The sequence below is a fragment of the Pseudorasbora parva genome, chromosome 22, assembly GCF_024679245.1.
Source record: "Pseudorasbora parva isolate DD20220531a chromosome 22, ASM2467924v1, whole genome shotgun sequence".
NCBI classification, from domain to species: Eukaryota; Metazoa; Chordata; class Actinopteri; order Cypriniformes; family Gobionidae; genus Pseudorasbora; species Pseudorasbora parva.
In genome coordinates, this window is record NC_090193.1 from 26,795,820 (window position 1) to 26,823,522 (window position 27,703).

A 27,703-nucleotide genomic window follows, 5' to 3' on the forward strand; every position below is an offset into this window, starting at 1 on the left:
CACAATGCCAGAATGTGTATGACCTTACCGGAAGTAAAGCACACTCAGGCTGTCGGATATAGCGTTGTGTTTGAGGTAAAACATTTATATAAATACAGCTTGATTTCTCACACAAACTGATCGTTTCGTCATGAGCCACAGGGATCTTTGTGCATGTATAAGCATGTTTTTTTTTTGTTTTTTTTTGCTCTCTTAGAATTGTTACCCATTCACATCCATTATTAGCCTGACAAGCCAGACCCACATCAAGATGTTTGGTCTGGAAACTCACCATTGACAGGGCTCAATCCGAGGGCGGGATAAACGGTTGTCTTTCAAACTCCCTCTGCACGCAATAGGATAGCGCTACACCAACCAGAGCAAAGAAGGTGAAACAGAGCTTGTTGATAGATTAAACATTCGCCATATCCGGTCAGCAAAACTCAGAACATATCTTCCCTTTTTAAGAATCAGTGCTTTTTAAGAATAAGACTTCAGTGCCGTTCTTTTCTCAGAGAAAAGCTTAACTCAAGTCAAGTCAAAGTCGTGGTCAAAGCTGATTCGAAAGACCGCTGTTCGCCAGTTTCTGTGTTTACTAGAAGCACGCAAACGCAACTCGGCCGTCGTCATTATGGCCCCGCCCACCGACTCTAAAGTGTTAGAGTTAGGGGAATACAGCTCAGAAGGGTATTGAGAGTTGCTAGACGACACTCGCGGGCAGATTAAATTTGCTGCCGCTAGGGTGCATCTAGATTTCCAGGTTAATGCATTATATGACCTACACACAGCAACGGTTAGAGTTAAAAATCTTCATTTGTGTTCTACTGAAGAAACAAAGACACCTACATGTTGGATGCACTGGGGGTAAGCAGATAAACATCACATTTTCATTTTTGGGTGAACTATCCCTTTAATACATTAGCTCATCCACGAATATTATCCCCAAGTCCCATTGGATTCTTTTCCACCTGCTGTACAAGTGAAGACAACAACTCCAATGATTCTGCAAAATCAAGTTGTCATCAAGCTTTGCCTTTGTTTTGAATAAATTACCTCTACCTGAAAATTACATATTTTTGGTTTAACTAACCGTTTAACCTTAACTTTAAACTTCACTTTTTAGGAAATGATTTATTTATTCATGGTAAATGTGTACAATATTAGGTGGAAAAACTGTATAAGCAACATAGCTCTCATTGTTATATAGTTAAGTTGAAAGCAGTTTTTACTGGGGTGTATGTTGGGAGTGGATCTTCATGCTAACCGCACCTTTAGTAGTTGGTTACCAATAATAGAAGGGACTGGAACATTCTCAGAGTCTTGTAAACAGCCACATCTATGAGCTCAGATACAGTAATGAAATTAAAATATTTGACTAGTGGTCTGTCACAAGGTTATCCTTTAACTTAAGCTAACAGATACTGGAATGGTGGGAAGGACAAGAAAGTTAAACTGTTCAGCCTGAGTGAAGATAAATCATGGTCAACATTGCTTTATGAAGAGGAAGTATTTGGGATTTTAATTTATGAGAAATGGAGGGACTGTAGAGAAGGGAGAAATCTACAAACCTATGTGTCAGGAGAGATCTAAGACATACAACATGCTGTTCTTTTTAAAGTATCTCTGATTAAGCAGCACACATGTTGATAATACATGTTTCTTGAGCATCAAATCAGCATGATTTCTGAAGGATCATTGACACTAAAATCTAAATGGCTCCTCGTCTCATGATATGAGGGCAAGCTGTAACTGATCAGACACAATCACGAGGAGATGAACGTCTGAAAGAAACTTTTTCCCGGTATTGTTTATTTATGTGACTTTAGCACTTCAGATGGCCTCACTATGGGAAGGTTGAGAGGGATGAAGTGCTGTCGATCAGTGTCTACAACTGCAGTAAGATGTTCAGCAACAGGTCAGAACATGAATCAGCCCTACTGAAAGTATTCATGAGACAAGAGGGAAATGTACTGAATGGTACATAAATGTGGTATATTTAGAATAAGAGCTCTGTATGTATGTGCACAGATTGCTGGGGAAGCTGGTTATCAGCCTGCAGCATGTGGTGTCTGTGGGGCAGCTGCTTCTCCGTGAGTCTCTAACAGACAGTCAGCACAGTCTTACTGATGTGAGTGATTGATGAAGAGCTCCAACACACTCCCACGCCTTTTACTTCCCTGAAACAAATACACTTCATGATGTGGTGGAAGATGATTAAATCCTTATGGTTGTTCATATGGTGTAGTTAGGTGTAATTGATGCTCTTGTGTTGGTGTAGATCTACATCGAGCTGGAGGTGAAGTACAGCCCTCTTCAGGGGGCTGCAGGGAGATGGGACAGTGCTGACTTCATCAGAGAAGAGGACAGTGATGGGTAAACCAGGACATCTTTCATCCCATCCTTTCTTTTTTTGTACAATATTTTCTCTGTTTCTTTTTAGCCATTCTCCCTTTCTTCTATCCATTCTTTATTCATTATGTCCATCCTTCCAGCCATCTTTCTTGACTTCATTCCTGTTTCTATCCATCCAGCCATCCTTCATTTCACCCTTTTCCCTTCTTTCATTACTTCATAACTTCCATTGTTTTATCACCTTCATTTATCCATCCATCCATCCATCCATCCATCCATCCATCCATCCATCCATCCATCCATCCATCCATCCACCCATCCATCCATCCATCCATCCATCCATCCATCCATCCATCCATCCATCCATCCATCCATCCATCCATCCATCCATCCATCCATCCATACATCCTTTTTTATCCATTATTCCTTCAGTCGTTCCTTGCTTCTTTCCTTCTGTCCACCCTTCCATTAATTTTCCCTTCTTTCATTATTATATTTCCACTCCTTCTGTGCACATATTCTAACGTTTTCATTCCTATCTTCTTTTTTCATTCTTTAGATAGATTTTTCCATCCATCCATCCATCCATCCATCCATCCATCCATCCATCCATCCATCCATCCATCCATCCAATTACATCTATTACATCTCTGTACATTTTTTGTATATAAATTTTCTGTCTCTCCATTCTCCCTTCTGTCCCTTTTTCATAATTTTTTTCTTCCTTCCTACCTACCTACCTACCTACCTACCTACCTACCTACCTACCTACCTACCTACCTACCTACCTACCTACCTACCTACCTACCTACCTACCTACCTACCAACCAACCATTTTTCGTTACTTCCTTTCTCTATTTCCTTTCTTCCATCTATCTTTAATATCTTCTTACTTCCTCCTCTTTTTACATCCATCCATGCATCCATCAAATTTTTTATTTTTTTTATTTCAGCTCAGAGCTTGTCATCAGAAACACAGGTTTTACGGAACCAAGGTAGGACATCTTCAGTATGATCCCCTATACATTTTCATATCCTGTATTCATGGTATTCACACTGATATTCTCAATAACTCACAGCTCTTCAGATGGCCTGCGTCCTCAGCAACTGGATCGTGAAACCAGGATGATTGGTCGTGGCCTTTTGAAAACTGATGACGTGAACGGCGATGAAGATGATGACAATGACTATGATGATGATTATGATTTTGCAGATATTGAATGTGGCATTGTGACATTCACTCCCATTTTGAGGTGCGTTTCATTACCTTTTAGTGTTATACATTACACCATTTTGAAGCCTATTGTATTGCAGTGTAATACATACATTACATATTGCATAACTAAAAATTACCCTTAATTTAATTCCCGTCTTGAAATCTAATCTGAGAATGTAATGAGTTTGATCATTAATACTGACTCACAACTTTGTTGATGTGTGTAGCCGTTGCAGGGCCATAGCAAAGCATGAGCTTGCCATCACACCTAAAGTGAAGTCTTTCCAGGTAAAGCAATCCAATGAGGAAAACATACCTATTTCATATACAAATAATTATTTGGATGAGAATCTACTAAAGTCTTTTATTTCACTCTTTTCTCCTAAGGTGAATGTAAATGTGATTGAAGCTCAGAAACTGGTAGGGGTGAACATCAACCCAGCAGTGTATGTGACTATTGGGGATGAGAAAAGGCACACGGCTACTCAGAAGTCTACCAATTGTCCATTTTACAATGAGGTAACTACTTGCAAAAATCTCAGCTTTAAGGCCGTTTACACCAAGAGCAATAAACTAAAATGATAACATAAAGATATAGTTCTAATCATTCTAAATATAAAAGAATAGCAGAGTCCACACCACAATCTCTTTGTTTTGTTTCATGTTTTTTTGTGTGTTATTTTTGTCTTTCAGAACTTCATGTTTGAATTCCAAGAGACACAAGATGTGCTCTTTGATAAAGTGATCAAAATTTCCGTAAGTATTCCTAGACACACTAGACATGCAAATATAAAGGATGTAAGAAAGGTTTAAAGGGACTGACACACATTTTTACATATGTTTAAGTTAAAGTGGTTCTAATGCACAAATATTTTGCCTGTAATAACTCAATCAATCAATGATTGACTCAATGATTGATTGATTGACTGTAATAACTGATCATTTGCATGCTAATCTGCTTAATCTGACCCTTAAGTGTTATTCATTTGGTGTAACTGAATGTAGTTAGTTTCAGTCAGTCATATTAAAGATTTCCGACATGAATTAAAGGCACACTTTGTAAATTTTGGCCCTCTAGTGGTTAAAAAAACCTACATGCATTTTGGGAAGAACGTTCTGGTTGTGCTTCGGCTCTGTGGGTCTGTGTGGATGAATATGGTTTGTGGTACCTGTTTTTAAATAGAAAGGATCTCAAGATGACCTTTTATGGTAATTTACCTGTTCACTAAAATAACCTACTCACCTGTTGAGTAATAAATACGGTATATCCACGTCACTTTTACAACATTTTAACACCCCTCAGTTCTCAGAATCTCCAAAAAGCCAAAACAATGTTGATTCTTGTTTTATTACAAGCTATGTCACATTCTCTTTTTGCCAACAGACTCTCCTCTGTTCTGTGTTTTTTAAACCCCAGAGGTTTTACATTTAGACACGTACTGGCAAGTGATGTATGCACACAATTTGCTGTGAAAACTATCCAGCTAGGTCTAAAATATAAACACATACACAAACACATACACAATATAAACATTATAATAGGCTTACCATAGTGAATCAAGGTAAAACAAAAACATATTTTGGTAGAAGGACTGACGATGTATTGACAAAATTTTGAAAAAAATAAAGTTACATAGTATAATTTATAGTACCATATTTTTTATTTATTATATATTATAATATTATATGTGTGTTGTATGTAATCATGGCTGTTTTCTTTATTTTTTCTTATATTTTAGGTTGTTCATAAGAAAATCCTTGCATTTTTGATGAACCACATAGGAACCTTTAAGATTGACATCAGCACAGTGTATCAGCAGCCAGGTAGCATGACACTTTAGCATTAAATGTTTTAATCACATTTTATTGACAATGTACGGACAGTTTGGAACAAAACTTAAGAACCGAGACCTTCTCTGACTTCCTTAGTTATCTATGAAATCCAATTTTTATTTGAAGAACTCGGGCCGTTTTGGACAGGAAACACTCTTGAAAGCCTATCTTCCGTTCTATGACACATGAAACAAATGCTTATGTAATGCCGAAAGAGCTACTCTGTACTGTAATGTCAATGTGTCATGCAAATAAAAGGGATTAATTCAAACTACAGTCTCAGATAGCCAGATCGAATGCCAACATATCCACATCATTATGAGCATCACTATATTTATTTAGTTATTGAGAAAAAAGCATGTAGCACATATTTACGTATTGGCTCTCAGCAATGTGGACATCTGGATGTCCATAACATGTCCATATATATATATAGTTATATATATATATATATATATATATATATATATATATATATATATATATATATATATATATATATATATATATATATATATATATATAGCTGCAATTTTTTTTCTAACTTCTTTTTACTTCTAAGCAAAGAACAAAAAATAACTTTGCCATGAGTATATCAGGGCATTGAACAATGTTCAGTCTCTTGTCACTTCTTCAATAAGTTGCTGGCTGCATTTCACTTATTGGTCACCGGTGTTGCTTATAACAATGAATTCCTTCTGAATTCTACATTTGGCCCCTTTAATATTTATATAAAACAATAAAAAAACAATAAATGTTGGCATGCTTTGATATACACGGCCAAAGTGAACAATAAAGGCTTAGAGTTCATTGCATTGGTAACACATTAATAACATTCTCTAGACATTTTAATGGTGATAATTAACTCATCACCGGTGCTGAAAAGGAATGATTATAGGTCTACTTAGAAACTGCAACACTGATCATTACAACAACTTAACACAGCCAATGTATCTCACAGATCACCGTTTCTACCAGAAATGGGCTCCGCTTACTGACCCAAAAGATACCCGCTCGGGAATTAAAGGCTATGTGAAGTGCACAGTGAGTGTGGTAATGAAAGGAGACCCTATGGGCATGGTCAGCCTGGCACCAGCTGGCAGCCAGAATGATGACATTGAAAAGTAAGAGCTTGCCTTATGTTACATGACAGTTCTCCTCTTATGAACCCATTCCCTCTGGAAGAAACATTAATATTAGATGTGTGGTACTTTGGTATTAGCATCAATGTGTTCACTCAGTAAATACTTCCGTATGTCAAATGTAATATATTTTTTGGTACATTTTCATGTGACATGTAGGAATCTTCTCCTTCCAAAGAGGATGCCATCAGAACGTCCTTGGGCAAAGTTTGTCCTGAAGATCTTCAGAGCTGAAGGCCTACCCAGCATGAACTCTGGTTTCATGGGGAAGATAATGAGAGACAAGAAGGTTTTCCTTGACCCTTATGTTCAGGTCACGTTTGCAGGACAGCAGGTGATTTTCTTTTCTTTGAATAAGACATTTTGTTCAAAGTATTTCTAACACTGAAGGTTTAAAACAGAAGAGCTGAAAGAACTTTTTTTGCTATATTCTTGACTGCTAAAACAGTCAAATTATCTACATTTTAAAAAAATATGGTTTATTTTCCTTATAATGTTCTGGTTTCATTTTTTAAATTCATTTCCACACACTTATCTTATGGAAAATAACACTTTTGTCAAATAACACACACTCACACACACCCTGACAGTACTTTTGTTTGTTAAATGGGCTGAGGTGCGCCAGTATTTGAACTGTTCTCAGAGTCTTGCCACACAGGGTGTTGGCAAATATTTCAGCTCAAAATAAATTGCTATGATGTCAGAGCTTGTCTTATGTAAAAAAACAAACAAAAAAAACTACCAGGAGCCAAACCTAAACTTCCTGTCAAACAAAGACACTGGTCTACTTACAGTATGTATATACATTCAGTCAGTTGTTAAATATAGTAGAATACAACAAAATTGCATTAAATAATGCAAATACATGAAAATTAATGTTTACATGTTTGATAGGGGGAAACGTCAGTAGAAAGCAACACCAATGCTCCTGAGTGGAATGAACAGATATCCTTCATTGAGCAGTTTCCACCTCTTGCTCGGCGGATCAAAATCCAGATCCTTGATGATGCCAACATTGGAGATGTGGCTGTGGCAACACACTTCCTGGACCTTCTTCAAATCTCCAATCCCAACCGAAATGGTCAGTTTAAATAGATAGTCTCTACACAAAATAGTAAATTCTGTAATCATTTTCTCACCCTCATGTTGTTCCAAACCTGTATGACTTTTTTCCTTTGTGGAACAATATATATAATGTTTTGTTGATAGAATGAACAAAATATCATTCCCAATGACTTTCATTGTATGGTCAGTGGAAATCAAAACTCATTTGTCTCAACTTTCTTCAAAATATCTAATTTTGTGTTCTGTTGAAGAAAGTCAGTCATACAGGTTTGGAATGGCATGAGGGAGAGTAAAATTTAAATTTGTGTGAACTATCCCTTTAAGTCCAAATTTGTTTCTCAATCCCTCAGTCATGTACACTGAAAAAAAAGTGTGTTGGATTTACATGATTTAATCTGGTACATCGGTCCCAGTTATTTTTTAATAACTAAATTTAAATTTAGTTATTTGTTCATGGAACTCCAACATCATGGAATGAAGTAATTTTAAGTGACCTAATTAAGTAGTTCTGAAGTGAATTTTATATGGCTCCCTGACCTGATTCAGACATTCAAATTTCATATATATTAATCAAAATCCATTCCATATATTTTAGTGTTACACAACTGAATTATAATTCTGCACCAGCTAGTTGACAAACATGTAGCTAGCAATAGCACACATTAGCATTTAAAATGCTAAGTATTAAAAGCAAGCAAAAAGTTATGACATTAGCTGTATCAGTCCACAGCCTAAGGAAATGCTCCACTCTTTCTACAATGGTAACGCACTGTCATTTAAACTGTTCTAATAATTCCAACATGATTGAATCTTGAGCAATATTACACATTAGCTATCAAGTTTCCCCCTTTTCTCATCTTGCTCAAAAATACATAAAATAACACTTTTACATATAAAATTACAACATTTACTCTCTCTTGATGTAGTCATATGCAAAGAATGCTGGGAAATAACAAGTTAATGCAACACAAATCTTTCATGTAATCTCAACAGTCAACACAAACAGATTAAGTAAACGTAAATTTGACATATATTTAAGTGAATTGAACACAATCAAATATAGCAATTGTGTTGCTTTAGCTCATTTTAATCAAGCAATTTAAACAAGCAGCAAAAATATTTTCGGCATCCTCATTTTATCATTTGGGTGCCTTCTGGTTACCTCAGTTTTTTATTACTCCTTGTTGAACAACTTCAACTTTATTATACATTCTGCAACTTACTCCCTGTCTTTCCTCCATCAGGTTTCAATCCCACATTTGGCCCATCTTGGGTCAATCTCTATGGCTCTCCTCAAAACTCCACGCTGAGAGACATCCACAGGGATCTTAATGAAGGTCTGAGCGAAGGTATTTTCTACAGGGGCAGAATGCTGCTCTCACTGAGTGTGGAGGTCTATTCCTCCCCTACGGCTGTGGTGACAGAGAGTAAGACTGTTGCTAATGTGAAGAGCACAATCAGCAGACTTAATCTTAAACGCAAGAGCAGAAAGTCCAAGGAGAAGAAAGCAGCAGGCAAAGAAGGTAGTAAAAAAAAGAAGAAGAAATTCCTCTAAAATAAATATATGCACACTGTAATTGTTTATGGATTATGTATGTGCAGTTTGCAATTTCTGTGCCCCTGGTGGCACTAAAAAGAATCTGTTTATTTGAGGATTCTGAATGGCCCAAACATACCAACATTAGATCAGCCAATGGCGTAAGGCTTTGTGCGGGCTATCTCTGTGTTCAAACAATTTAAGATGTCAGGAATATCTAAAGCTTGTTTGCCACTAGTGGCGCAGAAATCACAACTTTAAATGCCAATATTTAATGTAAACTTTATTCACATATTGGAATTATACATTCATACGCGCAAACATGTATCAAAGATGCTCTAGCACTGTAATCATGACTCAAGAATTTTATTTAGCATTGCAGAGTCCCAGTGGGCCAGTCGAGGAATCTGAAGATGTTGGCGCTGAGGTACCAGTTGCGGTCACAGTGGAAGTGGAAGATGTTCACCCTCTTCCTGAGGTCAGTGACCGAGCTTGCCTGGTAGGAAAAGATAAAACAGTCTACCATGTAGTATTTCAGATTATACCACAATTAGTTGTGATCTTCGAATTTGATTGGCCCGGTGTTGTTGCAAGACAACCCCCTAACAGGCTATGTGCCGATTTTTCAGTTACTCGTTATGGTAGGAGTCTTTATGATTGAGTCAACAAATCATGCACTCAAAATTCTAAACTCATTAATTTGTCACTCATAAAGACATGTCTTTATGAGTGAGTCATTGTATCATTCACTCAGTTCAGTTCATTTAAAAGGAATTATTTACCACTACTTGGAGACGTGCAATGGTTTTCCTCCTTTAACTTTGTTTGGCGCTATTAGCACAGGGAAAATAGACAAACTAATATTGTGTCTAAAATATTCTTGTTTACTGAACAGTTGTATAAAAGCAAGATCACACTTACAGTTGTACAGAATTTAGAACTATTATTATTAGGGGTGTCCCCGACTAAGGATTTACACATTCAAATCAGAATTGTCGAATCTTTCTATGGTCGACTGATAGTTAAATCATCTATGTGTATGTAAATGGGCTGGGAGGGCACGACACTATAGTCAGCAGGAGGGTAAAACTTTTTTTATTTTATTTTACAAACTGCACATAGCAACAACTTTTAATAAAGTGACCAAAACTGCCGGCCAACTGACAGACGAACTGACAATGGCTTCCTTATTTAGGTTTAAATAAAAGGTAATGTGTTGGATAAACATTCGTAAAGCGTTTTCTCATAACATTTTAAAGCCTCGATCACACCGGATGCGCATATTATATACGCACAAGCTACGTTTTTTGAATTGACTTCTGACAGAAGAGCTGGACAATGGGTGTAACTTGTAGCACAGGGTGAAATCAGTATGTTCATTGAAGATTTGAGGGAAATATAATATAAATTTTATATAAAACCTTAAAATGGCGTGTTTATATAAAACCTTGAAAACACGTGACGTGTTCGAATTTTAAAAGCGCAGCGCACCCTTAAAGGAGTTGCCCACCGGACGCGATCATAACACTAGAGAAGATTCGACTGTGAGATCGGTGATCGAATCCGGCTCCGCATATCGATGTGTCGAATCTTCGACTATTCAGGGTCAACCCTAATTGTTACATATATATTAAATATTACATTTAATCAACATTTAATTTTATTTTATATTTTATGCAGAATTTCACTGGAGAGAAGGATGAATTTTTGTTGTTTGCATCACTATTTGAAGTTACAATGATAGACCCTTCTATTGGTACCAAACCTGTGACCTTTGAGCTCTCTATAGGTAAGACTGGACTTCATCATAATCTCATATCACATGCCATTTCATTTTAACAGCTATTTGAGTACAAGTCACTTACACAACAGTGTACTTCACAGTCACAGTTTATTGAAATTTATATATTAGTGGTATTATTTACTATTATAGTATTTATTTATATTTTGATTTATTTCTTATATTTAATTTTCTTATAATATCTATTCTTATAAGTATAGCTTTAATTAATTTTTATCAGTTTGTTGCAAAGCAAAACATTTTTTTTCAAATATATTAAATGTAAATATCAGATAAAAACTTTAACTTAAAAAACTTAAAGGTTTCGTCTGATATTTATATTTCAGCTTTATTTCAATGAATGAAAAAGATTTTTATATAGTTTTAGTTAACAAGAACAAATCTTCTTTACAGGAAACTATGGGAAAACTGCAGACATGAAATCCAGCAAGAGTGGTAGTCAGGAGAATCTGGCTGAGGACAGGCAGCCGCTGCTGGAATCAGATGATGAGCTGGAGAGAGATCAACTTCTGAACCCTGGGCCTCAAGACAAATCCATCACGGCGCCCAGGAGACCACAGCCCACCGAATATGACAGGTAAAATAACATCCTTAAGGCTGACATCTTATCGTCATGTGGAGTGCAGTAGGATAATGAAGGGAGGGATAACTGAAAACGTCATTATTTTTCTCATTCAGATCTTTTAATTGCATTCCCTTGTTCCGAGAGAAACCATGCATCTTCGTGTGGAGTAACTTTGAGGATCACACCTTCCGATTCCACAACAGCAACTGGCTGTCCAAGATGGCTGACCGACTGGCAAGTGCTACAGAGCAGATATTAATTATTCCCCTCATGTCATTCAAAATGCATCCATTTCACTTCATCGTTGGAATTATCTAAGGCTGAATTATATATTTTATATTCTTCAAGGAAAATGGCATTGATGAAGTGGAGATGCATTTGAAAAGATCAAAAATCAAGGCTAAAGAACGTTTGGTGGATGTCGTGCTGGAATTCTTTTCCACTTGCAAGTAGGACACATTTGCATGATTATTGTATTGAGCCCATTTCACTTATTGTAGCTGTTTCTTAAATAGCGCATTATGGATAATAGAAAACTTGTTCTCATCGGCTCCCAGGCAGTACATCAGTAACTTAGACAGGAAGAGGAATGCTCGCCAAAACACCCTGGATAAGTGCCGTGTGGGGCTCATCAAAAGGAATATTGTAAGTAAACTGTATTGATTTTGGTTTTATGGATATGGTTTAGTTTTAGTAGCACTAACAGTCTTCAAACAGTCATATGAATGTCCTTATTTCACAGGTTTTGTTGGCCAAACAGACCATGAGAATAAAAAAGAGAGTCACCAGAAATACAGTTAAAGACAGACTAGCAGATCTCAAGAACATCACAAAGAGGCTCCGCTTTCTGGCCCTAGAAGTAATGCCATCAAGATATGCTGTGTTTTAATGTTTACCTTATATACCTATATACATACACACACCAGTAGAACTGTATATAAGTGTGTTTGTGTTCTCATATGTCAGCCTCAGAGCACACTGCCTGATGTGTTTTTATGGATGCTGAGCGGCGGAAGGCGAGTAGCCTATACCAGGATCTCAGCACCCTCCATCCTCTTCTCACTGGTGGAAGAGGAGAAGGGTAAAGATTGCGGGAAAATCACTGCAATGTACATGAAGGTGAATTCCTAACCTTTTGTTCTGTCCAAAACCATTTATTATTACTAGTTTCCTCAAATAAAACTGCTACAAAATAGTTAAAGGGTTAATTAAAGGGGTTTCTTTAACCTCAAAAGAAAAAAATGGAGTGAAATGTTTTTGAGTGATTTTGTTGTTGTTGTTTTCCCAAAAAAGTTTTTAATAATGTATTTGCATTGCTTAGTTTTTATGCTTTTCATTCTGTAGACCCCTGGAGGGCCAGTTGGGGAAATCTTTGCCAAACTGGAAGTTTATATGTGGCTTGGTATCACAAAGTATGCAAAAAACTGTGTCACTAGCCTTCCAGCAGAGTTTAGACCCATTTATGAAGAGGCGACATCTGGCACATTGATTCCCCGTAACATGCCTCCTACCAAGTTAGCAGTGGAAGGTACTTTATCCAATACAAACATCTCTGAAATTCTCCATATTTTGTCTCGGGCTGCTTTGAAAACCAATATATATCCATTTGAATGACATTTGGATGCACTTTCATGACAAGTATCATCCCTCCCTTGTCCTTTCATCCAGACAGTCGTTATTTCCAGTTGCGTGCTCACATTTATCAGGCGCGTGGCATCATTGCAGCTGATGACAATGGACTGTCCGACCCCTTCGCCAAGGTTGTGTTCAACACACAGTGTCAGGTCACACGGGTGGGTCTCATGTATTAACACATAAATTAATTTTGTTCTATGTCTTCAATAAAAAGCAGTGGATATGAAAAGCCCTATATGAAAACTTATTCAATTCCCAAGAGAGGTATTGATCATTTATGACAGGTCCATTAAGTCCAATAGGATCTCAATGGGCATATAAATTAATCATTCTGTCTGTATTGATTGCAATTTTGTGTCTAAAGATTGTATCATTTGTAGGTGATGGAAGAAACTCTGTCCCCGACATGGTGTGAGCTGCTCCTCTATGATCAGGTTCTGATGGAGGGCAGTAAGGACGAGTACAAAGAAGACCCTCCTGTGGTCATCATTAACATCTATGATTACAACAAACTAGTGAGTGATACTTTTCATTGCATTCAAATATTTAAAAATACTATAATCTGTGAATCACATGTAAATGCGACGCAAAAAATACAAAAACATTGCATAGATTTGGTTTTAACACTGGTACGAACATCTTTTTAAATCAGTTAAATTCATATTTCGGTGGTTCCTGTTTAGAAAGTGTGTTTATATTTAGGAACAGTCTACAATAACTGGAAGTCAGACTATAATATTCATTATGCAGTAAAATGTATTTATGTGTTGTATATTTCAATGCAGGGCAGTCCACAAGCCCTTGGTCGTGCATTTGCAAAGCCAGAGCTGAAGTTTGTGGAAGAGCCATATAAAAAGCCCCAGCTGCAGTTTTTTGAGATCACAAAAGGCAAGAGCAAAGCTGGTGAAATTTTGGCTGCTCTTGAGCTAATCGAGTTGGATTACTCAAGCTTTGGAGAGGTGGGACCCCTGTTTTTGTTCTCATTAATTTCACTGCAGAAGACAGTGAATAGAGAATCCTGCTTTGCACACATGTAGACGTGACTAAAAGCATTCATTTGTATGTTAGAGAGCAGCATTATTCAGCTGAATGGATAAAAAGGAATGCACACACAACACTGATTTATATAGATCAGTGGCACACACACATTTTCAATTTAAAATAACTTGTCTGTTTCAATATATTTTAAAATGTAATTTATTCATGTGATGCAAAGCTGAATTTTCAGGTGCCATTACTCCAGTCTAAATTATTCTAATAAGCTGATTTGGTTCTCAAGAAATGTATTATTATTATCAGTGTTGAAAACAGTTGTCCTGCTTAATGCAAAAAACACAATATATATTTTTTAAGAAATCTTTGATGCATAGAATGTTCTAAAGAGCAGCATTTATTTGAAATCTTTTGCAACATCATAAATGTCTTCACTGTCAATTATGATAAATTGTATAGCCCTAGTTTAAAAAGGTAATAATTAAAATATTCTCACTGACCCCAATCTTTTGAATAGTAGTGTGCACCGATCAGGCATTACATAATGACCACTGACGTGAAGTGAACACAGATTATCTCTTCATCATGGCACCTGTGAGTGAGATATATTAGCCAGCAAGTGAACATTTTGTCCTCAAAGTTGATGTGTTAGAAGCAGGAGAAATGGCAAAGCGTAAGGATTTGAGCGAGTTTGACAAGGGCCAAACTGTTATGGCTAGACGACTGGATCAGACCGTTAAACATCCACGTGGATATTACTTTGACACGTACCACCTACCTAAGCATTGTTGCATACCATGTACACACTTTCATGGAAACGGTATTCCCTGGTGGCTGTGGCCTCTTTTAGCAGGAAAATGTGCCGTGCAACAAAGCAAAAATGGTCTGACCAGCGCAACGAGTTTGAGGTGTTGACTTGGCCTCCAAATTCCCCAGATCTCATTCCTTCGATATTTGTCTATATTTTACCTGAAGATAAAGATGACTTGTAGACAATCCTCCACCTCTAAAAGAAAGAGGCAAAGCAAGTCTTTTAAATGTCATGTACGTGTGCTCTGAATCCATTTCAGCCAGCTCTGCCTCTTGATGTTGACCCCAAAGAGCCACAGTACATTAAAGAAGAATGCCATTATATCATTCCTGAGGGAGTGCGACCCGTGCTGAGGAAATACAGAATTGAGGTACAAAGGCACAACCTTGAACAGAAATAAACTGAATCAAAGTCACAAGAGTTGTATTCAACATCAACATTTAAAGGTCTTAAATGCTCAAGAACAAATTAATTTATCACATAAAACAGATGTGTTCATAAATCAATCTCCAAGAGAGCGTTGACAATAGCAGAAAGCGGTGACCTACTGCACAAGTTTGCCATCTGACTAGTTTGGTGCGTGCACTACAGTGTTTTGAACTCAAACCCTTAAACGGCAGGTGCTGTACTGGGGCCTGAGGGACCTGAAAAGGGTCAACCTCTTTGAAGTGGAGCGGCCTCAAGTGAGGATGGAGTGTGCGGGCCAGATGATCGAGTCGGAGGAAATTCAGAGCTACAAGCTGAACCCCAACTTCAATGATGTGGTTAAACACTTTGATGTTGTAAGACTCCCACTTATTAAAGTATTAGACCTTATCTTAAGAGCTGTGTTAAGAACATACTTGCCATACAAGCTTTGATCACATATCCTGTCTCAGAAGTACAAAGCAAAGCTGGTGAGATTCTGACTGATTTTTTAATTTGATAGTCTGATGTCTTGCTCAGAATTATTAATTTGCACAATATGTATGTCTGTGTAAGTTGTAGGTTTTCATTTGCGATTGCTTGATGATGCCTTTTGCAAAAACCAATGCAATTATTTGAAATTTAACAGCTTATTTAAAACATACAACATATTGAACTTTTGATGAAGATGATTTAAAACGAATCTTCTACTGCATACTCTTATTATCACAATTCCACAATATCTCATAACTGGTCCTCAGGAACTTCCAGAGCTTGTCTACCTGCATCCTCCTCTTACTATCTTCATTATGGAGCAGAGGGCGTTTGGGAGGCTGGTCCTGGTGGGAACTCACGTGGTTCAAAACCTTGTGCAATTTGGGCCCAGGGACCAAGAGGAGTGGAAAGATGAGGAGGAGGAGCCTGAGGGTATGGAACCTTCTATAGCTCATATGTTTGTGGTTTAAAGGCCAAAATAAAAGCATCTGTTCCTGATATGTGTACATAAATATTTTACATTTAAAAGTCCACTAGACTCTCATGCTGTACAAAATAGGCTGGCACGAAACTTTGTTGAACTGGGAACAGACAGTGACCACACTCTTATATTGCTCTTGTTTAAGGGACATATTCTGGTTCATTTTATTTATTTATGTATTCTTGACAATGCTTGAGAGGATAGTGTTGTTGTTGATTAATATAAAGTACTAAAGTAATATAAAGTCAACTCATAATTTTTTATTCATTTTTTGACAATAACACACAATTACTTGCAATGAATTGCAAAATATATCTGCACTGTCACTTGTCTGTTGAGATTTGCTTATTTGTGACCCTTGACCACAAAACCAGTCATAAGGGTACATCATCTGAAAGCTAAATAAAGATTTCCATTGTTGTATGGTTTGTTAGGATAGGACAATATTTGGTTGTATTAATAGCCGTATTACAACTATTTGAAATATCGATTCAAATATATCAAGGGTGCAAATAAGTCTAAATATTGAGAAAATTGCCTTCAAAGCTATCCAACTGAAGTCCTTAGCAGTGCATATTACTACTATTTATATATTTTTTTATGTATATGTATGGTAGGAAATTTACTAAATATCTTCATGGAAGATGATCTTTACTTGATATCCTAATGATTTTTGGCATAAAAGAAAAATCTATAATTTTTACCCATACAATGCATTGTTGGCTATTGCCCCAAATATACCAGTGCAACTTATGACTGGTTTTGAGGTCCAGGGTCATATTTTGTAATGTTTAAAAAGTAAGTAACTGGTTTACCTTTAAATTTTGAGTTTATTGAACTTAAAAATTTGAGTTGAGACAATGAAGGAAATTGGTTTATTAAATAGAAACTCTAAATATTATTGTATCTGAACCAAATAAAAAATTTGATAAATCATGAACATAGCACAAAATGTTTCATTCCATCATCACAAATAAAACGCACACAATTACCCAATATGCTTACAAAAACTTTTAAAGGTCCACTGAAATCAAAATTTAAGTTTTTTAGCTTTTAGTATGACTGTGTTAGTCTTAAAGTTATGAATAAGCTGGTATGTTTCAAAACTATGACAAAATTAGCATTTAGGAGATATAAGCATTCAAAATGTACAGTCTCCCACTTCCGTTAAAACGAATCTCAGATTTTGGTGACATCATCGCAGACTTCACTTTCTCGTCAAATCTTCTGTCCAATCAAAATGCTCTCTAGAATCTAAAGCCCGCCCCCTTACACTGCTGAAACTGCTGCTGATATCGGTCAGTTGTTAACACACATTTACTAATTTCTACATGGTGAAAGACACATAGCACACTATATATGTGATAGGAAATGATTCAGTGTAAATATGCTTTCATTTGAGGCGAATAAAGTCTGTTTTCACGTTAGTTTCACGCACCGGCTCAGCGCACACCCCCCAACCGCTCTGGTCTAAATTTAGACACGAGAGCGCAGCGCAGATCATATGCAAGAGTACGCGCTGACAACAAACATATCGACCCATTTGAATTCTGCACAGAATTCTGCATTTCAAAGCGATATGGAGGAGATTATGATGATAAACAGTGTTAGAGGAAACTGCTGGCTTTACCAAACAGAGAAGGTCCGCTCTTGCGCTCTAGTCAAACTGTATATTAAAAAAACGAAACGCTATTGGCTGTTTCAAAAAAGGGGAGGAGCTGCTAACAAAAACTGAAGCCGTTTCAGGGGAAATTACGTCAACACATTGAATAATGCGGCGCGTTTCAAGGCACTTCAGTGGGCCTTTAATAATATTTGAATAAAGATTGTCGATTCTCAAAAATGTTAATTGTATTAACAACATTTTTTAATTTCAGTTCTCAATATTTTAAGCCAACCAGGTAATTCATTTTTTTTTTACAGTGAGAACAACCTTTTTTGCACTCATAATTATATTAATTATTACCTAAACAATAAATAAGGTTTTAAATAAGGTTTTAAAATTGCCCACAATTCCTCGTTGTAAAGTATGCACATACTACAACTCAACTTTGGGGACAGTAAGATTTTTTTCAAAATAAATGAATACCTTTATTCAGCAAGGGTGCGTTAAATTGATTAAGTGACAGTAAATTTATTTATAGTATTATAATTTCTATTTCAATACCTGAACATCTAAACATGGTGATTGACATTGGCTGCTTTTTAATATGGCAAATTCATAAATGTTCTCTCATGATTTTAGAGAAAAAGCCTCCAAAGAAGACCACTCCACTAACCACGGTGATTAACATGGATTTGGGAGGACTTGCATTGAAGCATAGCAAAATTCCTGTCAATCCTCTTAACTTAGTCACAGTAAGTTCCACTGTCCTTATTTTTCAGTCTATAAGAATGACCACTTTCTTCAGTGTTCCTCAATTTTCTACTCACCATGTGTAAAATGGTTCAAAATTATATATGTCATCTTCCACCAGTTTTTAGAGGTCTTACAAACACTTTTCTTCAGCCACATACAGCTGCCATGTGGTCATGGGGTATCTAGTCTGGGTGCGATGACGTTAGTTGGCTGCTTTGGGATGTTTGAAATAGCTCATAATGAGTACTTAGCGCACATGTTTTTAACCATCCACATTTTGCAGTTATTAAATGTGAAGCCCTTTGCACCCATTAACCTGTTGATTATGGTGTGAATCTGCCGGTTTGTGGAGCGCAGTGAAGTGTGTTCCTGTGGCAGTTTGAGCTCCTGCTGTTAGATCACTCTGATTAATTGGCCAGCCAGCGCATAGCCAAGACCCCCGCTGACATCCAAATAGGAGGCTTTCAATCATGAGTGTGTGTGTTTGGCTTTTAAAAATCTGTGTTCATGGTTAGAGTGTTAAGGCCTGGTCATTAAAACCATTGAAGACATGAGGGTGAGGTAATGAGTCATTTTTAAATTAAAAGTATTTGTGCAAAACTACATTTTCAGTCCCCAATCAAAAAAGTGATTAAAAAAGAGGAGGAGCTAGAGGAGGAGCCACTAGAAAAGGAGGAGCTTGATTGGTGGTCTAAATATTATGCGTCACTTGCTGAACTCGAAAAACAGGTGATAACTGAATTTGATAATAGGTTTTTTATAAATTGCGTGCCTTATTCTTTTCTTCAACATGTAAAAGACTTGTGTCTCTTCTTCAGGAGGAGAAAGAGGATGACCTGGAAGATGGGCAAGATGGAGGTATTATAAATTCAAAGCATGATTGCTATATATGCTATAAAACTAGACAAACCAATCAGACCTCAATGTGTATTTGGACATGCTTAAAATTGTCAAATGATTTTCATAACAAAATACCAAAAACTGTGGTTACTCTGCACGGACACCTGTGTGAATCTTTATACATGCACTAAAACCAGTAAATGACTTTATACTTGCACTAAAACCAGCTATGGACTGATTGAAAGTGAAATTTAAAAGGTCTAGCATAATTTTTTGCACTTTACAGATGCCACTTGGTTTGAGCTTTCTAATGTGATGACATTCATACGTTTAACTATGGGCTAAGTGACCACCTACTACACTATCAATATAATGTCCCATTTTGCAGATGGAGCACCACTGACCATATCTGCGCTAGAGGCAGAGGATGATGAGGCTGTGATCGAAATAGAGCCTCCTGCTCCAAAGAGGAAGAACATTGCCACCTTACAGGTTTGGAATATTCTTCAAACTGCAGAAACATTTCAATGTGCAGGGTTTTGTTTCCATTCTTAGACCAACTACAACAATTTGCTGTATACATTTTCTGCCTTCCCCCCCTCAGCTTTACAAGTCTGAACTGGAAAATGAATTTAGTCAGTTCATGGATTGGTTGCACATATTTCCTGTCTACAAAGGCAAATCCAGCCTGGATGATGAAGAGGAAGATGAAAGTACAAGATATATGGGTAAATATAAGGTGAGATGTGCGATTTGGCAAGCTCTCATGCGTTACTTCAACAGTGTGACAGCATGCATGAAGGAAGTCGAGGATTAGAGATTAAACCAGAGCTTTGCCTCATTGCAGGGGTCGTTTCTGATATACCCCATCTCTACTGAAGACGAGGACGCAGATTGTCAGATCGCCAATACGATTCCCAAGAATGTACCCATCAAAGTCCTTGTGAGGGTGTATGTAGTAAAAGTGAGTATCAGTTATAAAAAAAGAAGAATAAAAAATTAATGAATATATATATATATATATATATATATATATATATATATATATATATATATATATATATATATATATATATATATATATATATATATATATATATATATATATATATATATATATATATATATATGTATATATATAAAATATAAATAGTAGTAATATGCATTGCTAAGGACTTCAGTTGGATAGCTTTGAAGGCAATTTTCTCAATATTTAGACTTATTTGCACCCTTGATATTTTTGAATCGATATTTCAAATAGTTGTAATATGGCTATTAATACAACCAAATATTGTCCTATCCTAACAAACCATACAACAATGGAAATCTTTATTTTGCTTTCAGATGATGTACCCTTATGACTGGTTTTGTGGTCACAAATAAGCAAATCTCAACAGACAAGTGAAAGTGCAGATATATTTTGCAATATATATATATATGTACATTTACAATTTTTTTTGTATTTGTACATGTTTATATGAATGTATAAGGGAAAGTGTATATTTTAGATATGCCATTATTTCTTTTAAAGTCCATATAAAATGAAAATTGATCCTATGTATTTTCTAAATGCATGTTGATATGCATATTGCATATTGATCTTATTATGAACATTTTATCCATTCATGTTTATATACACTGCCCGGCCAAAAAAGAAAACAATCTGTTTGCATTTAAATTGGCAGATGTTTAAGAGTCTATGATTGGATCATTATTGCAGTGATTTTTATGTTTTGGCAACAGTTCTTCCAACCCTAATTAATGGCGTGTGTAGCTTTTCATTTCTTACACAACCATGTAGGAAGACACATCATGGCCATATTCCAGGATGACAGATTCGTCAGGCTCAGATTGTGAAAGAAGGGTTGTGAGGGAGCATGAAGAATTATTTCCACACATGAATTGGCACCTCTGAGTCCAGAGGTGCCAATTCGTGTGTGTGTGTGTGTGTGTGTGTGTGTGTGTGTGTGTGTGTGTGTGTGTGTGTGTGTGTGTGTGTGTGTGTGTGTGTGTGTGTGTGTGTAAGGGAAATTGTATTTTTTAGATATGTCATTATTTCTTAAGTCCATATAAAATGGAAATGTATCCATGTGTATCCACTGTGTGTGTGTGTGTATAAATTATGACCCCTGACAGACAGATAACACAGATTATCTCTGCACGTTAGTGGGTGTGATATATTTGGCAGCAAGTGAAAGATTTTTCCTCAGAGTTGATGTGTTAGAAGCAGGAAAAATGGGCAAGTGTAAGGATTTGAGAGGAGTTTGTCAAGGGCCAAATTGTGATGGCTAGACAGCTAAACTGCAGCTCTTGTGGGGTGTTCCCAATCTGCAGGGGTCAGTATCTATCAAAAGTGGTCCAAGAAAGGAACAGTGGTGAACAGGTGATGAGGGTCATGGGGGGCCAAGGCTTATTGATACACATACTATAGCTTAAATTGTTTAAGAAGTTAATGCTGGTTCTGACAGAAAGGTGTCAGTATACACAGTGCATCAGAGTTTGTTGCGTATAAGGCTGCATAGCCACAGATCAGTCAGGTTGCTCATGCTGACCCCTGTCCTCTGCAGAAAGATCCAACAGTGGGCACATGAGCATCAGAACTGGACCTGGACCACATTTTCTTTTACATCACATAGATGTCTGGGTGTGTTTGTGTCGCTTACCTGGGGAACTCATGGCACCAGGATGCACTATAGGAAGAAGGCAAGCCGGCGGAGGCCGTGTGATGCTTTGTTCTACTGGGAAACCTTGGGTCCTGCCAACCATGCGGATTTTACTTTGACATGTACCACCTAACTAATTATTCCCTTTCATGGAAACTGCCTCGTTCTGCAGGATAATGCGCCCTGCCACAAAGCAAATGGTTTAGGACTATCAACAACCAATTCATAGAACTAAGTCTCACCCTTCATTTCTTTCTTTTCTGATAATCTGTTCCACTATGCTGTGTCACAATACAGAGGAAAAGATCTGTTGCTACTTCCATTACATCGTAACCTATTATATTTTACAGTTGAATAGTTCTGTATGTATCACAATATACACATTGCATGCATCACGATAGTGAAGTGTTTTGCTTCACATCTCCATGTATTTTCTGTTTATTTATCGAATGAACTCTTCATGCTTCTTTTCCTTGTGAACCCTAAGGCAACCAATCTGGCTCCCACAGACCCAAATGGAAAGGCAGACCCCTATGTGGTGGTGAAGGTTGGCAAGCAGCAAATGGACAGCAAAGAGCGCTACATTCCCAAACAACTGAACCCAGTATTTGGAGAGTAAGTGCCGTCTATTCACAAAATGAATGGGTGAAAACTACAGCGTTCTGTATGGTAACTGAGAGAATAGAAGTTTAAAGATGAAAGAATTTGCCTGTACTCTGGAAGGCACATGCAAATTGGCGGCTGAAAACTGTGATCGTCTATAATATCATTTTCAGATTTGTTTTACTGATTTGATGTGCTGCACCATTGTCTCCCCACAGAGTTTTTGAGCTGACCGTGTCGTTCCCTTTGGAGACAGAGCTCACGCTGTACGTGTTTGACCATGACCTTGTGGGCTCTGATGACCTGATTGGCGAGACCCGTGTGGACCTGGAGAACCGTTTCTTCAGCCGCCACCGTGCTGGGTGTGGCCTGGCCCTTCATTATGATAAGTGGGTAATGTCTTTAGCCTGTGATGATGATGGTGGTAATAAATACAATGATGATTAGCATTATTATCTTTGTCATGACCATTACTGTCGTTGTCATTATTGTCTTCATCATCAGCCGAATTTCTGAAAGCTCATCAATTGCTTTAAAGCTCACATTTGGAGTGCTCTCAGTTGATTACTTGCAGCTGCTGCGTTTTAGATTGAGACAAATCATGCAGTTTTGTGGCCTGATTTTCATTTGACTCTCTACAGGTTAAATCAGATTAGACTGTCTTGTGATTTCAGGGATGGCTATAATAAATGGAGAGATGCCAAGAAACCCACTGCGATATTACTGGAGCTCTGCCGCAAAAATGGGATTCAGTCTCCAGAGTACCGGGAGTCTGAAATTAAAGTTCTCAACAAGATCTTCAAAGTTCCCAATGAGGCTTTTCCAGAAGGTGAAAATGGCAGTTTTATTTATTTAAAAGAAATAAACAGTTTTTCTAAAATAAAATTTGAGTTTGGCTCAAAACAGAGATACAGGGATATATATATATATATATATATATATATATATATATATATATATATATATATATATATATATATATATATATATATATATATATATATATATATATATATATATATATATATATATACATATACACACATACACTGTATACATGTAAACATCTCATATATTATATATCTATATACATATATACTTATACACACATACACTGTATACATGTAAACATCTCACATATATTATATATCTATATACCTACATACCTTTCAGCCTCTGCCACCTCAGTTTTATTTTATTTTTTTATTAATTAAATATATTTAATTTTGACATGAAATAATAAAGGCAGGTTGGAGGTTCAATCCTCAGTTCCACCTGACCAAGTGTCGAGGTGTCCATGAGCAAGACTCCTAACCCCAACTGCTCCGACGAGCTGGATGTCGCCTTGCATGACTTATACCGCTATCAGTGTATGAATGAGTGAATGTGAGGCAATATGTAAAGCGCTTTGGTGGCCATTAGTCTGTTGAAAGTGTAATAGAAATGCAGTCCTTTTACCATTTATATATATATATATATATATATATATATATATATATATATATATATATATATATATATATATATATATATATATATATATATATATATAGAGTGCATATTTTTTATGTACATTATATTGCCAAAAGTATTGGGACACTCCTCCAAATCATTAAATTCAGGTGTTCAAACCACTTCCATGACCCCAGATGTATAAAATCAAGCACCTAGGCATGCAGACTGCTTCTACAAACATTTATGAAAGAATGGGTCGCTTTCAGGATCTCAGTGAATTCAAGCATTGTACGTATTCCACCTGTGCAACAAGTCCATTCCTCACTACTAAATATTCCACAGTCAACTGTTAGAGGTATAAAAGGGATAAAAAATCGAAGTGGAGTGACGAATCACTTGGAGGAACTTGACTGGCCTGCTCAGAGTCCTGACCTCAATCCGATAGAAAAAGAGTGAGCCACCTCCATATTCAACCCTACAGATTAAGAATGGGTGGCAGGCATCCCAAAACTGTTGCCAATATAGTATATCAATGTATATATATTTGTATATATAACTATAAATAAAATACAATTTGTATGTATTAATCAATAAAATATATGTTTTATTGGCATATTTTGCATAAACACCATGTTAGATGTATCTGTTTATGAATAACAGATTATTAATATGAGACTTTGGTGCTGCAGAATTGCTGAAGAAGAATAAGAAGACAGAGGAAGACTACGCAGAGCTGGATGAACATAAAGCTCTGAGTGTCCTTCAGCGCTGGAAGGAGATGAGAGAGTTCTGTGAGGGAGCGTGTCCTCTGGTTCCTGAGCATGTGGAGGTCCGCTCACTGCTTAACGCTGAAAAGCCAGGTCTTCCTCAGGTTAGCATTCTTAGTCCAGCCGGTTAGCCTGGATCAAATCTTCACTTACACTATTCAAAGTTGGAGCTGTTCCAAGTTCGAGTTTGATTTATGGCATTTTCCATTGTTATTCCTCCTCATTTTTAGTCTTTGATCTGATATACTCCATTTAAAGATGTATTCCATAAAGTCAAATTACTATGTAGTTGCAACATTATCTCTTATGCCTTTGCCTTTCACCTGACAGGGTTATGTTCACATGTGGATTGACATGTTTCCTGTAGATGTACCTCCACCACCGCCTGTTAATATCAAACCTAGACTTCCAGAGAGGTAATCAAGAGCACGCATGCACACACGATATAATTTTTTTTACTAGTGGGAAGAGGACTAAAGTTCATTTATGTAATTGAGGATAGCAAAATAAAGTAAACTCTGACATATTATACCCAGAAATTCTTCATACAGTGGAATACCAGTAACATTTATACATTTGGGACCAAAATTCTTCAGACACTTTCATCTGACCATGTTTTGCTGAAGTGCTTTTTCTTTAATTGCTAATGTGACCTTTTACACCACAGACTGAACAAGATGAAGCATTGCTTTGTAATTGGTTGACCTAAATTGGTATTATCTAATTTTGTACATAAATTTAACAGCTGATTGGTTGATTGTAATCCATTACAGACCTCAAAAATAAAAAAAATCAAAGTTGTCTGACTTTATCAAGATAAATTTGTTCTGACACAGTTTAACTTTTTAACTATGAGTTCTTGTCATATTTATTACCATTTCCTAAACTATAGCGAATAAAAGGTGATTATGTGAGAAAATGTTGGAGGTGTCTAAATACATTTTGGTGAGCATGACTATTTTGAGTCATGTTTCAGGGACAAAAAAAAAGACTAAATATAGAAAATTAAAGACAATTTCTTCCAACATCTCTCAAGAATAATCAGTAAGCTCTTTTAATTTACATCTTGTTGATGTTATATTTGTGTAATGAAGAATATTGAACCCTTTGTCTCTAGTTATCAACTGCGTGTGATAATCTGGAATACTGACGATGTTGTACTGGATGATGTCAATCCTTTCACTGGAGAGCCATCGAGTGACATCTATGTTAAAGGGTCAGGATGCACAAGAAAATAAACTAAAGCTTTTTTGATACCACTTTAGAGTTATCATATAAAATGTAATAAAGTACAGGTCAAAGTTTGGGGTCAGTAGATGTATGTTACAAATGATTTCTATTTCAAATAAATGCTGTTGTTTTGAATTTACATTCCTCCAGCTGGATTAAAGGTCTGGATGATGAGAAACAGGAGACCGATGTGCATTTTAATTCCCTCACTGGTGAAGGCAACTTCAACTGGCGCTTTGTCTTTCACTTTGACTATCTTCCAACGGAGAAGGAGGTCATCTACAAGAAGAAGGAGTCCCTGTTCGCCCTCGAGGAGACTGAGTTCCGGCAGCCGGCTGTTCTGGTGCTCCAAGTCTGGGATTATGACCGCATCGGTTCCAATGATTTCTTGGGTTAGTGGTTTTAGTCACTGATCACTGATCAGGTATGAAATCTACTTACTCTATTTTCTAGTTAGTCAGTAAAAACATGAACTCCTTTCCAAATGTTGCGGCTAGGATCCATAGAGTTGCGTCTCAGCGATATGGTCCGTGCAGCAAAATCATCAGGGCAATGCAGCATCACGATGGCCAAAGACAAGGCTGGTCCTCGCTTCTCAATCTTCCGCAGCAAGAGGATGAAGGGCTGGTGGCCGCTCATCAAACTAAAGAGCCAGGAGGACATCGAGAGAGAGGAGCGAGAGGCAGAACAAGAGAAGAAAGACAAGAAGAAGAAGAAAAAGAAGTCCAGCAAGCGTAGCAACATGAAACCAGAAGATCTGCAATTTGTGGACAACAGTGGAAACACCTTCCTCTTAATGGTAAAACCACTTCTTTAATGCACCAACATTGTGTACAAGGAATGTAGTAACACACTTTGTAAAGGTAGACTCAAACCCTTTGTTCATTTCTGTGGTTGGCAGGGTAAAGTAGAGGCAGAGTTCCACTTAGTGACAGCTGAAGAAGCTGAGAAGAACCCTGTGGGAAAAGCACGCAAAGAACCCGAACCTCTGGACAAACCAAAGTAAGGGACTAAACTGCATTTATATAATTTCAAGTTTGCATCTTTTTATTTAAGTTGTGTGCTTGCTAAAATGTGCTACATAAATATGTTTTTGTCCCCTTAAGCCGTCCTAAAACTTCCTTTAACTGGTTTGTGAACCCCTTGAAGACCTTTGTGTACTTCATCTGGAAGAAGTACAAGAAGTACATCATCGCTTTGATCATTCTGGTTATCCTGGGGCTTTTCCTCTTCCTCATCCTCTACACCCTGCCTTCACACATCAGCCAGCTCATTGTTAATGGATGAGAAGGTGGAAATGCACATAAACAGAAATGCATGGATAAACAGGGGAAATAATGATACTCATTGTGTACATAGCCATTGTATTTTAATAGGAAAGACATGTGCAGTAATCTAGAACAACACTTTAACAATACAAACAATTGCCTGTTCAGTGTAATTTCATGCTTTTTGATTCAATGTACACTATTGTTT

The 27,703-nt window shown here is 36.9% G+C and overlaps 1 protein-coding gene across 1 annotated transcript in view; it reads left to right on the top strand.

Annotated features, from left to right (window-relative positions):
* fer1l4 (fer-1 like family member 4) overlaps nt 1-27,696 on the top strand; it is a 29,582-nt gene extending 1,886 nt beyond the window's left edge. Inside the window, exons 3-46 of the mRNA XM_067430996.1 lie at nt 1,806-1,894; nt 2,008-2,107; nt 2,258-2,352; nt 3,285-3,326; nt 3,411-3,584; nt 3,775-3,835; nt 3,935-4,066; nt 4,241-4,303; nt 5,287-5,371; nt 6,342-6,504; nt 6,682-6,856; nt 7,417-7,603; nt 8,832-9,110; nt 9,499-9,602; nt 10,805-10,913; nt 11,319-11,502; nt 11,604-11,724; nt 11,839-11,939; nt 12,048-12,135; nt 12,233-12,349; nt 12,457-12,609; nt 12,835-13,018; nt 13,159-13,283; nt 13,506-13,640; nt 13,911-14,084; nt 15,189-15,299; nt 15,550-15,711; nt 16,096-16,261; nt 18,556-18,668; nt 19,282-19,398; nt 19,488-19,527; nt 19,898-20,001; nt 20,114-20,248; nt 20,357-20,473; nt 22,660-22,787; nt 22,994-23,164; nt 23,450-23,604; nt 24,920-25,101; nt 25,328-25,413; nt 26,115-26,213; nt 26,378-26,619; nt 26,725-27,026; nt 27,129-27,229; nt 27,334-27,696. Coding sequence (XP_067287097.1) covers nt 1,806-1,894; nt 2,008-2,107; nt 2,258-2,352; nt 3,285-3,326; nt 3,411-3,584; nt 3,775-3,835; nt 3,935-4,066; nt 4,241-4,303; nt 5,287-5,371; nt 6,342-6,504; nt 6,682-6,856; nt 7,417-7,603; nt 8,832-9,110; nt 9,499-9,602; nt 10,805-10,913; nt 11,319-11,502; nt 11,604-11,724; nt 11,839-11,939; nt 12,048-12,135; nt 12,233-12,349; nt 12,457-12,609; nt 12,835-13,018; nt 13,159-13,283; nt 13,506-13,640; nt 13,911-14,084; nt 15,189-15,299; nt 15,550-15,711; nt 16,096-16,261; nt 18,556-18,668; nt 19,282-19,398; nt 19,488-19,527; nt 19,898-20,001; nt 20,114-20,248; nt 20,357-20,473; nt 22,660-22,787; nt 22,994-23,164; nt 23,450-23,604; nt 24,920-25,101; nt 25,328-25,413; nt 26,115-26,213; nt 26,378-26,619; nt 26,725-27,026; nt 27,129-27,229; nt 27,334-27,514 — 5,952 coding nt within the window. The 3' untranslated portion in view covers nt 27,515-27,696. The remainder of the gene's footprint in view (nt 1-1,805; nt 1,895-2,007; nt 2,108-2,257; nt 2,353-3,284; nt 3,327-3,410; nt 3,585-3,774; nt 3,836-3,934; nt 4,067-4,240; nt 4,304-5,286; nt 5,372-6,341; nt 6,505-6,681; nt 6,857-7,416; nt 7,604-8,831; nt 9,111-9,498; nt 9,603-10,804; nt 10,914-11,318; nt 11,503-11,603; nt 11,725-11,838; nt 11,940-12,047; nt 12,136-12,232; nt 12,350-12,456; nt 12,610-12,834; nt 13,019-13,158; nt 13,284-13,505; nt 13,641-13,910; nt 14,085-15,188; nt 15,300-15,549; nt 15,712-16,095; nt 16,262-18,555; nt 18,669-19,281; nt 19,399-19,487; nt 19,528-19,897; nt 20,002-20,113; nt 20,249-20,356; nt 20,474-22,659; nt 22,788-22,993; nt 23,165-23,449; nt 23,605-24,919; nt 25,102-25,327; nt 25,414-26,114; nt 26,214-26,377; nt 26,620-26,724; nt 27,027-27,128; nt 27,230-27,333) is intronic.
* Nucleotides 27,697-27,703: the final 7 nt, after the last annotated feature.